Raw genomic sequence first — 12,912 nt, forward strand, 5'->3', positions numbered from 1 at the left:
AATCTGGTTACCACTCCTACTCAGTAACTAGAATATGCATATACTTATTACATATGGATAGAAAACACCCTAAATTTTCTAAAACTGTTTGAATGGTGTCTGTGAGTATAACAGAACTCAAATGGCAGGTCAAAACCTGAGAGATTCCTTTACAGGAAGTGGCCTGTCTGACCATTTCTGGAACTTCTTTGCCATCTCTATCATTTACTAAGGATCTCTGCTCTAACGTGACACTTCCCACGTCGTCCATAGGCGCTCAGAGCCCGGGAAAAAACAGAATGTCGTCATTCCAGCCCCAGGCTGAAACACATTATCGCCTTTCTCAAGTGGCCCATCAAGAGACACTAGCTTATGCGCGTGACCCCGACCGCCCCCGCCTTTGGGATTTTTTCCTCTGTTTGCCGAAAAGGAGATTCCCTGTCGGAATATTATCGCTTTTCTACGAGAAAAATGACGTAAAAATTGATTTTAAACAGCGGTTGACATGCTTCGACGTACGGCAATGGAATACTTTGAATTTTATTGTCAGGAATTGCGCCAAGCGCGTGACACTTCTTTACTATTTCGGATAGTGTCTGGAACGCACGAACAAAACGCCGCTATTCGGATATAACGATGGATTATTTTGGACCAAACCAACATTTGTTATTGAAGTAGCTGTCCTGGGTGTGCATTCTGACGAAGACAACAAAAGGTAATGACATTTTTATAATAGTAAATATGATTATGGTGAGTGCTAAACTTGCCGGGTGTCTAAATAGCGAGCCCGTGATGCCTGGGCTATGTACTTAGAATATTGCAAAATGTGCTTTCACCAAAAAGCTATTTTAAAATCGGACATATCGAGTGCATAGAGGAGGTCTGTATCTATAATTCTTAAAATAATTGTTATGCTTTTTGTGAACGTTTATCGTGAGTAATTTAGTAAAATGTTAGCGAATTCCCCGGAAGTTTGCGGGGGGTATGCTAGTTCTGAACGTCACATGCTAATGTAAAAAGCTGGTTTTTGATATAAATATGAACTTGATTGAACAAAACATGCATGTATTGTATAACATAATGTCCTAGGGTTGTCATCTGATGAAGATCATCAAAGGTGAGTGCTGCATTTCTTGTGCTGCAGTCTTCTGGGTTTTGGTGACATTATATGCTGGCTTGAAAAATGGGTGTCTGATTATTTCTGGCTTGGTACTCTGCTGACATAATCTAATGTTTTGCTTTCGTTGTAAAGCCTTTTTGAAATCGGACAGTGTGGTTAGATTAACGAGAGTCTTATCTTTAAATGGCTGTAAAATAGTCATATGTTTGAGAAATTGAAGTAATAGGATTTTTAAGATTTTGAAAATCGTGCCACAGGCTGCAAGTGGCTGTTACGTAGGTGGGACGAATTCGTCCCGCCTAGCCTAGAGAGGTTAAATAGCAATGGTCGACTGTATTAGCAGCGCCAGTAGGACAGTCAATATGTTGATAGAATTTCGGCAGCGTAGTCTTCAGATTTGCTTTGTTAAAGTCCCCAGCTACAATAAATGCAGCCTCAGGATATGTGGTTTCCAGTTTGCATAAAGTCCAATCAAGTTCTTTTGAGGGCCGTCGAGGTTTCGGCTTGAGGGGGGATGGAAACGGACGTGGCGATGACGGAGGAGAATTCTCTTGGGAGATAATATGGTTGGCAATTAATTGTGATGTATTCTAGGTCGGGTGAACAAAATGACTTGAGTTCCTGTATGTTCCTAGAATTACACCATGAGTCATTAATCATGAAACACGCCCTTCTGCTTCCCCGAGAGTTGTTTATTCCTGTCTGCGCGATGTACTGAGAATCCTGCTGGCTTTACTGACTCCGACAGAGTATCACGAGAGAGCCATGTTTCCGTGAAACAAAGTATGTTACAGGCCCCGATGTTTCTCTGGAAAGAAATCCTTGCTCTAAGCTCATCAACTTTGTTAACCAAAGACTGAACATTAGCGAGTAATATACTCGGAAGCGGTGGGTGGTGTGCCCTCCTCCTAAGTCGAACCAGCAGGCCGCCTCGAGTGCCTCTCCTCCACCGGTGACGTTGTGGGTCGGCCTCTGGAATAAATTAAATTGCTCTGGGGAGAGTGAACAAAGGATCTGCTCCAGGGAAGTCGTATTCCTGGTCGTAATGTTGCTAGTTCTGCTGAGTTACCGCCGCTCTAATATCCTATAGTTCTTCCCGGCTGTATGTAATGACACAAAACATTTCCTGAACTAATAATGTCAAAAATAGTACACAAAGAAACAAAATACTGCAAAGTTTTCTAAGAGCTAGTTGTGAATCTGTCATCTGTCGGCATCTTATTTTTATTCGTTTTTTTTATTGAATACTCAAAACATACAATATACTTGCAGTGAAGCCGCTCAACAACTACATCATACCAGTCATCCACAGATTCCCATTCAGAGCGACACACAGAAGCATCCAGGGTCAATGCTCTGCTCAAGGGCATGTTGGCCGATCTACCACCAGGCCAAAAAACGTGAACCCGACTCCTCCAAGATCCCCCCCACATTCCCCCAATAGCTGTCCCTCAACCATTGGAGACCCCTCCCACAGTACCCCCAGGATGAGAAAAATAAATAAAAAATACAATTAATTCCACTCACCACCACCAAGAACCCCCCAATGCACCAACAACCAAGAGAATGAAAGAGAAAAAAGGAAAAGACAGAAGAAAACAGCAAACAACAATGCAAATATAAAACAAAGGGCATCAAGGACAACTAAAATTGTAACAGCAATTCCAACTGTATATGTTTGTGTGCATGTCTGGCACTATTACATCTATGTGTGTGTTATTATATGTGTTTATTTGAATGAGAGTGTGTGTGTATGCATGTGTACAAACACCTGCACGGCATCAGCCTCAGCAAACCGGCATTTGTTGTAAAAACACTGCCACTTAGTGTCATTGAAATGTACTTTTTATTATGTTTTATGTAGAATTGTTTTATTTTTTACTTGTTTCTTAGAATGATGGTCAATCTCTCACACAGCAACTCCACACCCACTTGTCTCCAATTCCACATACCAACCCTCAGCTTCCCTCAGCCCATCCCATCTATCTCTGTTGGCCACCCACTTCGGGTTTCTACGCAACACATATCTTTCAACTATGCTGTGATGTTTAACGTACAATTTCAATCTATTTAATCGAATAGATTCCACAGATTGCGAGTTGAAGATAAATAATTTTACTAAGAGTATTAGTATGTTAGTAATTGACTGACCTGGTCTCTCCAGATCTCCTAACAGTACTATATCTAGGGTCAATTTTAGATCAATGCTATGCATTTTCAGCCATTCCTGAACCTGAACCCAGAAACAGGCTACCTGAGGGCAATACCAAAATAAATGGTCTATTGATTCTGTATCCTCACAACAAAATCTGCAGAGCTTCGATGATTTTATGCCCAAAATATTCAACATTTTGTTGGTAGCAAGACTTCTATATAATAATTTCTGCTGAAAAGCACAAAGTCTTGAATCATGCGTTGTTTTATATATCAACTCATACGCCCTGTACCATGGAATAGGTACATCATAAATCTCTTCCCAACTATTTTGCAATCTGTATGGCACAGTTGTCAACATCCTGGTCCTCTAATGAAACTGGTATACTTTCCTATTTATGCTATTTTTATTCCTCCGCAAGGTTTGATCCTTTATGTTGGGCAGACAGACCAGTTCCCTACCTCCTCCTGCTGCCACCTGCCTCCTCCTTTTTTGGAGTAATGCTGTAATCAATTGGTTGTACTCTTGGATTGAGCAGACCTTTCCTTACAATTCTGATAACTCCATGAAGGACATAACTATACCATTCCAATTTACAATATCATTTAAGAACAAAATACCCTTTTCAAACATCTTTCCCATAAATACAGGTATTTTATCAACCAGCACAGTTGAGTTCAGCCATAATGTGTTGTAATATTTGTTGTATCTTTTCAGGGGATGAAATTGAAATTGTAGCCAGCTCTGCAATGCTTGTTTGAAAAAGAGAGCTACTTTGAAAAAAGTATCATTTTCAATTCATTGAAAATGAGACATGGCAATCTGCACAAAGGCAAAATGGCCATTTTTAAACAATGGATTTGCTTTTCTTAGTAATCTACTTGAGGACCATTTAGGGTTCAAATAAAACTTTTGAATGAGTGAAGCTTTTAGAGAGAGGTTTAGTGCTTTTATGTTCAATAATCGCAACCCACCCAATTCATATTCAATATATAGATATGCACGTTTTATTTTGTCTGGTTAATGCGTCCCAGATAAAGCAAAATATATTTTGCTAATATGATTTCAAAAAATAATCATCAGGAGTGGGCAGCGCAATAAGTAAGTGAGTAAACTGACATATGACTAAGGAGTTAATCAGGGCCATTTTTTCATAAATAGACGTATTTACCTCTCCATGGTTGCAGGATCTTGTCTATTTTTACAAGTTTTCTATTGAAATTCATTGTGTAGAGCTTATTTTTATCTTTTGTGATATGAATACCGGAATACCGAGTACGTCTACTTCACCATCAGCCCATTTTATAGGTAAACATGCAGGGTAATGTAAAAGTTGTATTTTTTAAGGATCCAATACGTAATATTGAACACTTATCATAATTAGGTTTTAGTCCAGAGAGTACAGAAAAGTTATCTAGATCTTCAATGAGACAATGCAGGGATCTAGCTTGCGGACTTAATTTAAAAGTTGAGTCATTGGCATACATTTTTTTTTATTTTACCTTTATTTAACTAGGCAAGTCAGTTAAGAACAAATTCTTATTTTCAATGACGGCCTAGGAACAGTGGGTTAACTGCCTGTTCAGAACAACAGATTTGTACCTCGTCAGCTCGGGGATTTGAACTTGCAACCTTTCGGTTACTAGTCCAATGCTCTAACCACTAGGCTACCCTTCCACCCCATACATGGACAGCCTTTGTTTTAAACCTTGGATATCTAATCCTCTAATGCTGTTATTGGATCTGATTTTCATTGCTAGCATTTCGATGGCCATAACGAATAGATATGGTGACCTCAGACACCCTTGTTTAACTCTTCTTGACATTGCAAAACTCTCTGAGAAGTAGCTGTTATTTACTATTTTACACCTGGGGTTGCTATACATTATTTTCACCTATTTCATAAGAGAATTACCGAAATTAAAAAAAAACAGGCATTTATAAATGAAATCCAGTCTTACTTTATCAAATGCCTTTTCAAAATCCGCTATAAATACTATTCCTGGCTTCTTATATGTTTCATGATGTTCTATTATTTCTAGTAGTTGTCGTATATTATATCCAATGTATCGTCCATGTCAAAAACCTGTCATTAAACCCTTTTAATTTTGATTGCTTTGCATTTTGCTAGTATTTAAGCATCACAACATTGAAGTGTAAGGGGCCTCCAGTTTTTTAGATAGACTGGGTCTTTATATTTGCCATCTGGGTCTTGTTTTAATAATAGAGAAATCAGACCTTCCTGCTGAGTACCTGACAGACTACCATTTCTGTAGGAGAAGCTAAAACAATCTAACAATGGAGCTTTTAGTATATCAATGTAACGGCTGTCTACGGAAGAAGTGGACCAAAATGCGGCGGAGTTAGGGTTCGTCATTTTTAATGTTACGAACACCATACAATTCACAAAACAACAAAACTGACAGCCAACACAGTCCTGTCAGGTGCAACAACAGTGACAAGAACAATTACCCACCCCACACAACGGAAACGTAGGCAACTTATGTGTGACTCCCAATCAACCACAACCCTCTACAGCTGTGCTTGATTGGAAGTCACACGGCCAAAATTAAATGAAACAATAAAACACTCACTCCCTTCTGCCACGTCCTGACCCAACTACACCCTCTACTGGTCAGGACGTGACAATCAAGAAATACCTGATATACCTCTACCGGTATGCCATCAAGCCCTGGGGTTTTTCCAGACTGAAAGGATTTAAGTCTCAAAAAGTTATTCCTCTGTAATTTGGCCTTCACACTGATCTTTCTGTACATTTGTTAATTTTCCATTTGTTATATTATTTGGAAAGAATTCCTTACCATAATCTTCATTCAGTGGGAAAGGATGAGACGGAAAAGTGAACATCTGCCTAAAATAATTACCTTCCTCTTTTAAAAGATAATTCGGAGAATCATAGACGACTCCGTCTTCAGTAACGAGTTTCTGCAAATTCTTTTTGTTAGCGTTCCTGTATTGGAGATTCAGGAAGAACTTGGTGCATTTTTCTCCATATTCCATCCAGTTTGCTTTATTTTTGTAATAGATTACATTAGATCGTTCTTGAATAAGTTCCTCAAGTTCTTTTTGTTTTTCCTCTAACTTATTTTGTATCTCTGCAGTATCATTTTTATTGCTATCTACCTGTACTATTAGTTCATGGATTTCCCTTGTTAGTCTTGTCTCTTTAGCCAGAAACTGTTTTTTTAATGTGTTGTGGTCCCCAGCATCAAGATATGTGTCGTCCCAAGTCCTCCTGGCCGTGCTGAAGCTCCAGTTTCAACTGTTCTGCCTGCGGCTATGGAGCCTTGACCTGTTCACCGCACGTGCTACCTGTCCCAGACCTGCTGTTTTCAACTCTCTAGAGACAGCAGGAGCGATAGAGATACTCGGAATGATCGGCTATGAAAAGCCAACTGACATTTACTGACTTGTTGACCTGTTGCACCCTCGACAACCACTGTGATTATTATTATTTGACCCTGCTGGTCATCTATGAACATTTGAACATCTTGGCCATGTTCTGTTATAATCTCCACCCGGCACAGCCAGAAGAGGACTGGCCACCCCTCATAGCCTGGTTCCTCTCTAGGTTTCTTCCTTGGTTCTGGCCTTTCTAGGGAGTTGTTCCTATCCACCGTGCTTCTACACCTGCATTGCTTGCTGTTTGGGGTTTTAGACTGGGTTTCTGTACATCACTTTGTGGCATCAGCTGATGTAAGAAGGGTTTTAAAAATACATTTGATTGATTTGATTGATTGCAAGTGATGCACAATCCAGCTACGCTCTGAAGACGCAAGTCTACATGGGCTGAGATGCAAGTTTACGTGGACTGAGTTATAACGTGTGGGCTGTGTCCTGTTCTGGAGAGTGAATTCATGACATTTTGTGACACAAAATAGGGGAGGGTATAAAAGAATGGGGAAATGGATAGAAAAAAAACTGAAAACAAAAATTGCCCTACCAACTAACCATACACACATTAAAACATCACCACTATTCCACTACCTGACCCTGTCTGAACATAGACCCATTAAAACCTCACTACTATTCCACTACCTGAACCTATCTGACTATAGACCCATTAAAACCTCCCACTATTCCACTACTTGACCCTATCTGACCTTAGACCCGTTATATATAATGCCATACAACTCTCCTTCCGTGGTCTCCAACTGCTCCTAAATACAAGTAAAACTAAATGCATGTTCTTCAACCGATCGCTGCCTGCACCTGCTCGCCTGTCCAGCATCACTTCTCTGGACGGTTCTGACTTAGAATTTGTGGACAACTACAAATACCTAGGTGTCTGGTTAGACTGTAAACTCTCCTTCCAGACTCACATCAATAATCTCCAATCCAAAGTTAAATCCAGAATTGGCTTCCTATTTCGCAACAAAGCATCCTTCACTCATGCTGCCAAACATACCCTCGTAAAACTGACCATCCTACCAATCCTCGACTTCGGCGATGTCATTTACAAAATAGCCTCCAATACCCTACTCAACAAGCTGGATGCAGTCTATCACAGTGCCATCCGTTTTGTCACCAAAGCCCCATATACTACCCACCACTGCGACCTGTACGCTATCGTTGGCAGGCCTTCGCTTCATAATCGTCGCCAAACACATTGGCTCCAGGTCATCTACAAGACCCTGCTAGGTAAAGTCCCCCCTTATCTCCGCTCACTGGTCACCATAGCAGCACCCACCTGTAGCACGCGCTCCAGCAGGTATATCTCTCTGGTCACCCCTAAAGCCAACTCCTCCTTTGGTCGTCTCTCCTTCCAGTTCTCTGCTGCCAATGACTGGAACGAACTACAAAAATCTCTGAAACTGGAAACACTTATCTCCCTCACTAGCTTTAAGCACCAGCTATCAGAGCAGGTCCCAGGTCACTGCACCTGTACATAGCCCATCTATAATTTAGCCCAAACTACTACCTCTTCCCCTACTGTTTTTATTTATTTTATTTATTTTGCTCGTTTGCACCATATTATTTATATTTTAACTTTGAACTTTCTTCAAATAACAAATCTACCATTCCAGTGTTTTACTTGCTATACTTTATTTACTTTGCCACCATGGCCTTTTTTGACCATGGCCAAGACCATGGCCAAGACCAAAGAGCTCTCCAAGGATGTCAGGGACAAGATTGTAGACCTACACAAGGCTGGAATGGGCTACAAGACCATCGCCAAGCAGCTTGGTGAGAAGGTGACAACATTTGTTGCGATTATTCGCAAATGGAAGAAACACAAAAGAACTGTCAATATCCCTATGCCTGGAGTTCCATGCAAGATCTCACCTCGTGGGGTTGCAATGATCATGAGAACGGTGAGGAATCAGCCCAGAACTACACGGGAGGATCTTGTCAATGATCTCAAGGCAGCTGGGACCATAGTCACCAAGAAAACAATTGGTAACACACTACGCCGTGAAGGACTGAAATCCTGCAGCGCCCGCAAGGTCCCCCTGCTCAAGAATACATATACATGCCGGTCTGAAGTTTGCCAATGAACATCTGAATGATTCAGAGGACAACTGGTGAAAGTGTTGTGGTCAGATGAGACCAAAATGGAGCTCTTTGGCATCAACTCAACTCGCCGTGTTTGGAGGAGGAGGAATGCTGCCTATGACCCCAAGAACACCATCTCCACCGTCAAACATGGAGGTGGAAACATTATGCTTTGGGGGTGTTTTTCTGCTAAGGGGACAGGACAACTTCACCGCAACAAAGGGACGATGGACGGGGCCATGTACCATCAAATCTTGGGTGAGAACATCCTTCCCTCAGCCAGGGCATTGAAAATGGGTCGTGGATGGGTATTCCAGCATGACAATGACCCAAAACACACGGCCAAGGCAACAAAGGAGTGGCTCAAGAAGAAGCACATTAATGTCCTGAAGTGGCCTAGCCAGTCTCCAGACCTTAATCCCATAGAAAATCTGTGGAGGGAGCTGAAGGTTCGAGTTGCCAAACGTCAGCCTCGAAACCTTAATGACTTGGAGAAGATCTGCAAAGAGGAGTGGGACAAAATCCATCCTGAGATGTGTGCAAACCTGGTGGCCAACTACAAGAAACATCTGACCTCTGTGATTGCCAACAAGGGTTTTGCCACCAAGTACTAAGTCATGTTTTGCAGAGGGGTCAAATACTTATTTCCCTCATTAAAATACAAATAATTTTATAACATTTTTGACATGCGTTTTTCTGGATTTTTTTGTTGTTATTCTGTCTCTCACTGTTCAAATAAACCTACCATTAAAATTCTAGACTGGTCATTTCTTTGTAAGTGGGCAAACGTACAAAATCAGCAGGGGATCAAATACTTTTTTCCCCCACTGTAAACTCACCACTATTCCACGACATGACCCTATCTGATACTAGACCCATTATAACCTCACCACTATTCCACTACTTGGCCCTATCTGATTCTAGACCCATTAAAACCTCACCACTATTCCACTACTTGGCTCTATCTGATTCTAGACCCATTAAAACCTCACCACTATTCCACTACATGACCCTATCTGGTCCTAGACCCATTATAACCTCACCAGTATTCCACTACTTGGGTCTATCTTATCCTACAGCAGGCCGGCAGCCTGGGAGAACGGGACACTATCGTTCATCAAACCTTGTAACACTTCTGCTGTAAAATCTCATAACCCAACGAGTTCTCTGCAGCTACAACCACAACATCTATTTTCAGTGATTTATGTTCCATTTCTGTGGTACAGTTGATCACCATGGCTATGAATGCTAAGAAACCAACCTTACTGAAACACATGTTATTCCTATCACTCTCTATTGGCAATGGCATACTCACAGGGAGCCTCTCAGGATCCCTCGATACTGGAGCCATCTTCCTCTACTACTCTCTTCACTGCCTATGAAGATACCTTCAAAGAAAATGACTCAAGTAAAAGCGAAAGTCACCCAGTAAAATATTACTTGAGTAAAGGTTTAAAATTATTCGGTTTTAAATATACTGAAGTATCAACATTAAATGTAATTCATCAATTATACTTAAGTATCAATGCAAAAGTATAAATCATTTCAAATTCCTTACATTAAGCAAACCAGACCGCACCATTTTCTTGTTTTTTTTTAAATATAATTACGGAAAGCCAGGGGCATACTCCAACACTCATTCACAATTTACAAACAAAGCATTTGTGTTTAGTGAGTCTGACAGGTCAGAGGCAGCAGGGATGACCATGGACATTCTATTGATAAGTGCGTGAATTGGACCATTTTTCTGTCCTGCTAATCATTCAAAATGTAACGAGTACTTTTGGCTGTCAGGGAAAATGTATGGAGTAAAAAGTACATTATTTTCTTTAGGAATGTAGTTAAGTGAAAGTTGTCAAAAATATAAATAGTAAGGTAAAGATACCCCCAAAAAACGACTTAAGTACTACTTTAAAGTATTTCTACTTAAGTTGTTTACACCACCGGCTAATGGCCCGACATCGGGATCTCTCGTTGGGTTAATGAGGCAACTAGTCACACCTGTGACAGGTCCTTTAAAATGAGAGGTAGAAGAGGTAGACCATAACTCACAGACAACAAAGAGAGAGACTCCCAGTGAATCCTTGGAAGAGTGTAGAAGGTGAGATTGTGTCATTATTTAATAGACTATCTGCATCTCAAATGGCACCTTAATCTTATGTGGCCCTGGTCAAATGTAGTGCACTATATAGGGTGCCATTTTGTGGAGTGACCCCCTGCATTTAAGAGCATAGCCTAATAGGTACCTTTGCAGTAAATGGGTTGTCAAAGATGGTTCACTACATAAGAAATGAGGAGCCATTTGTGAAGAATACATATTCCTGTGTGCCAGGCTTATCTATTGTATGTGGTTGAAGAGCTGATACCTGAGTTTTGGCAGAAGACTAGTAGCACCGTGTTGCCAATACTCGGTTCTTGGGGTCCTCAGGACTGGATTTAGGAAAGGCTGCCTTAGCAGTTGCTTAAGTGTTATAATTAACAGAGGGTTTCCTTAACCTCTCCTCTAGTTCCACCAGCCATTCCACTGACTTGGAATATTCCAGTACTATCACAGCTGATTAAAATTCTCAACTAATCCTCTCTCTCTCTCTCTCTCTCAGGAGACCTATCATCATGGCGACATTGACCATCATTCTGCTTGTCAGCACGGTTTTTGCTCTGGGAGGTAGGAGTTACATACCTCACACCTGCATTTTAATAAACATTAGTGGGTGTTGCTCTGCCCTATTTCACACATGCAGGTGTGACTTGGAAATGTTTTCATAACCGGTTCTCCATGGGACACCCTCTGACACTGGAATAATCAAGGTTGTGCCTTGCTGAAGGGAACATGGATGGATATATCAACTTGTCAGTACACTGATATGAACTACTGGCCCAACGCTCTAACGGCAAGGCTACCTGCCACTCCTCTAGTTCCAGAGATGTATATCGGTGTCTAGATGCTGGACTGAGGTGTTCTGATATGATTGGTTTAATCATTCAACTGTATGTATGACTGGCTTGTCTAGCAAGTATCAGTGTCACTTCTTGATAGAATTTACCCCCACTTTTACAGTCTTTTTTTTTTTCATCAGCAGTTATACAATATGATACAAACACAGGAACTGAATTGACTGTGGGCCCTTTAAACAAGTAGCAGAATTTCCATTTTTAGCCAGGAAGTCCCTAGGTTGCATCTGAAATGGAACTCTATTCCGTATAAACTACTTCTGAGTAGGGTCCCACACGGGAGGCAACCCAAGCTTCCAGAATGTTATGTCTACGTTACAATGTATGTTACCTGTGTGTCCAGATGCTATGAAACGACCCAAGACCCCTTGTGAGCGTGCTAGAGATGCTGTGATAAATGGCCCGCCTGGAGTCTACGTCCCCACGTGTGACTGCCAGGGAGAATACACCCCTGAGCAACACTGGGGATCTACAGGTTAATGCTCACCCAGTCTTGTACAGCTAACCTTGTGGGGACACACAATTCAGTCCCATTTAAAATCCTATTTCCCCTACCCTTAACACAAAAACCGTACTGTAATTCTAACCTTAACCCCCTTGGAAATAGCATTTGACCTCATGGGGACTAACAAAATAAGACTTATGCAACAGCTTTTTAACATGTCCACTTCTGGTAGGTTCCTCTTGGTGTGTTACCAGAACTGGACAAAAGATCCCGGGTACTGAGACTCCACCAGGCACTGCTTCTGTCAAATGTGCATGCAGGTACACTCATTCACTAAATGTTCATTCTTTGCAGCTTGTTCTGAGTGTTAATATTTGTTTTTTGTTTAATTATAGTGGCGCTCGCTGATGAGAGGCATTGGAACCAAGACGTTGAGAAGACTTTGCAAAAACATTGGAATTACTTTGATGCTTGTCTTTACAGTACTATGGGCGTTGATTCACATTCTATATGAATAAATCCAGAGCTAAAATTGTTGCTTCACTTCCTTTATTGTTGGTGTTATATGCTGAACCAGTCCATTTCTGGGAAATGGAAGGAATAAGGCTATGGTGACCGTATTACCACCACACCTGTGGTCATGAAGGCAGTCAATTCCATGTGACTGGGCTTTTCCAAGCTATGCTGATGGTCATAAGTAGCCTACTATACTTGATAACTGCCTGGTACTCAGCACTTTATTGC

The 12,912-nt window shown here is 41.1% G+C and overlaps 1 protein-coding gene across 1 annotated transcript; it reads left to right on the forward strand.

The window, feature by feature from the left end:
* The first annotated feature begins 10,796 nt into the window (after positions 1–10,796).
* Positions 10,797–12,705, forward strand: LOC145850392 (equistatin-like). The gene is made up of 5 exons (XM_082964508.1): positions 10,797–10,872; positions 11,372–11,436; positions 12,067–12,198; positions 12,401–12,488; positions 12,564–12,705. Exons 2-5 carry the CDS (start codon positions 11,385–11,387, stop codon positions 12,574–12,576), a joined length of 285 nt encoding a protein of 94 aa, XP_082820634.1. The 5' UTR covers positions 10,797–10,872; positions 11,372–11,384; the 3' UTR covers positions 12,577–12,705.
* Positions 12,706–12,912: the final 207 nt, after the last annotated feature.

This window comes from Salmo salar, chromosome 18 (genome assembly GCF_965601325.2).
Source record: "Salmo salar chromosome 18, fSalSal1, whole genome shotgun sequence".
Classification (NCBI taxonomy): Eukaryota; Metazoa; Chordata; class Actinopteri; order Salmoniformes; family Salmonidae; genus Salmo; species Salmo salar.

What these genes read in the sequence shown, in the direction of transcription:
- LOC145850392 (XM_082964508.1), top strand. Translation starts at nt 11,385, where the DNA reads ATGGCGACATTGACCATCATTCTGCTTGTCAGCACGGTTTTTGCTCTG. An exon ending in CACGGTTTTTGCTCTGGGAG is followed by an intron (nt 11,437 to 12,066) that starts GTAGGAGTTACA and finishes CTGTGTGTCCAG; the next exon opens with ATGCTATGAAACGACCCAAG. An exon ending in GCAACACTGGGGATCTACAG is followed by an intron (nt 12,199 to 12,400) that starts GTTAATGCTCAC and finishes CACTTCTGGTAG; the next exon opens with GTTCCTCTTGGTGTGTTACC.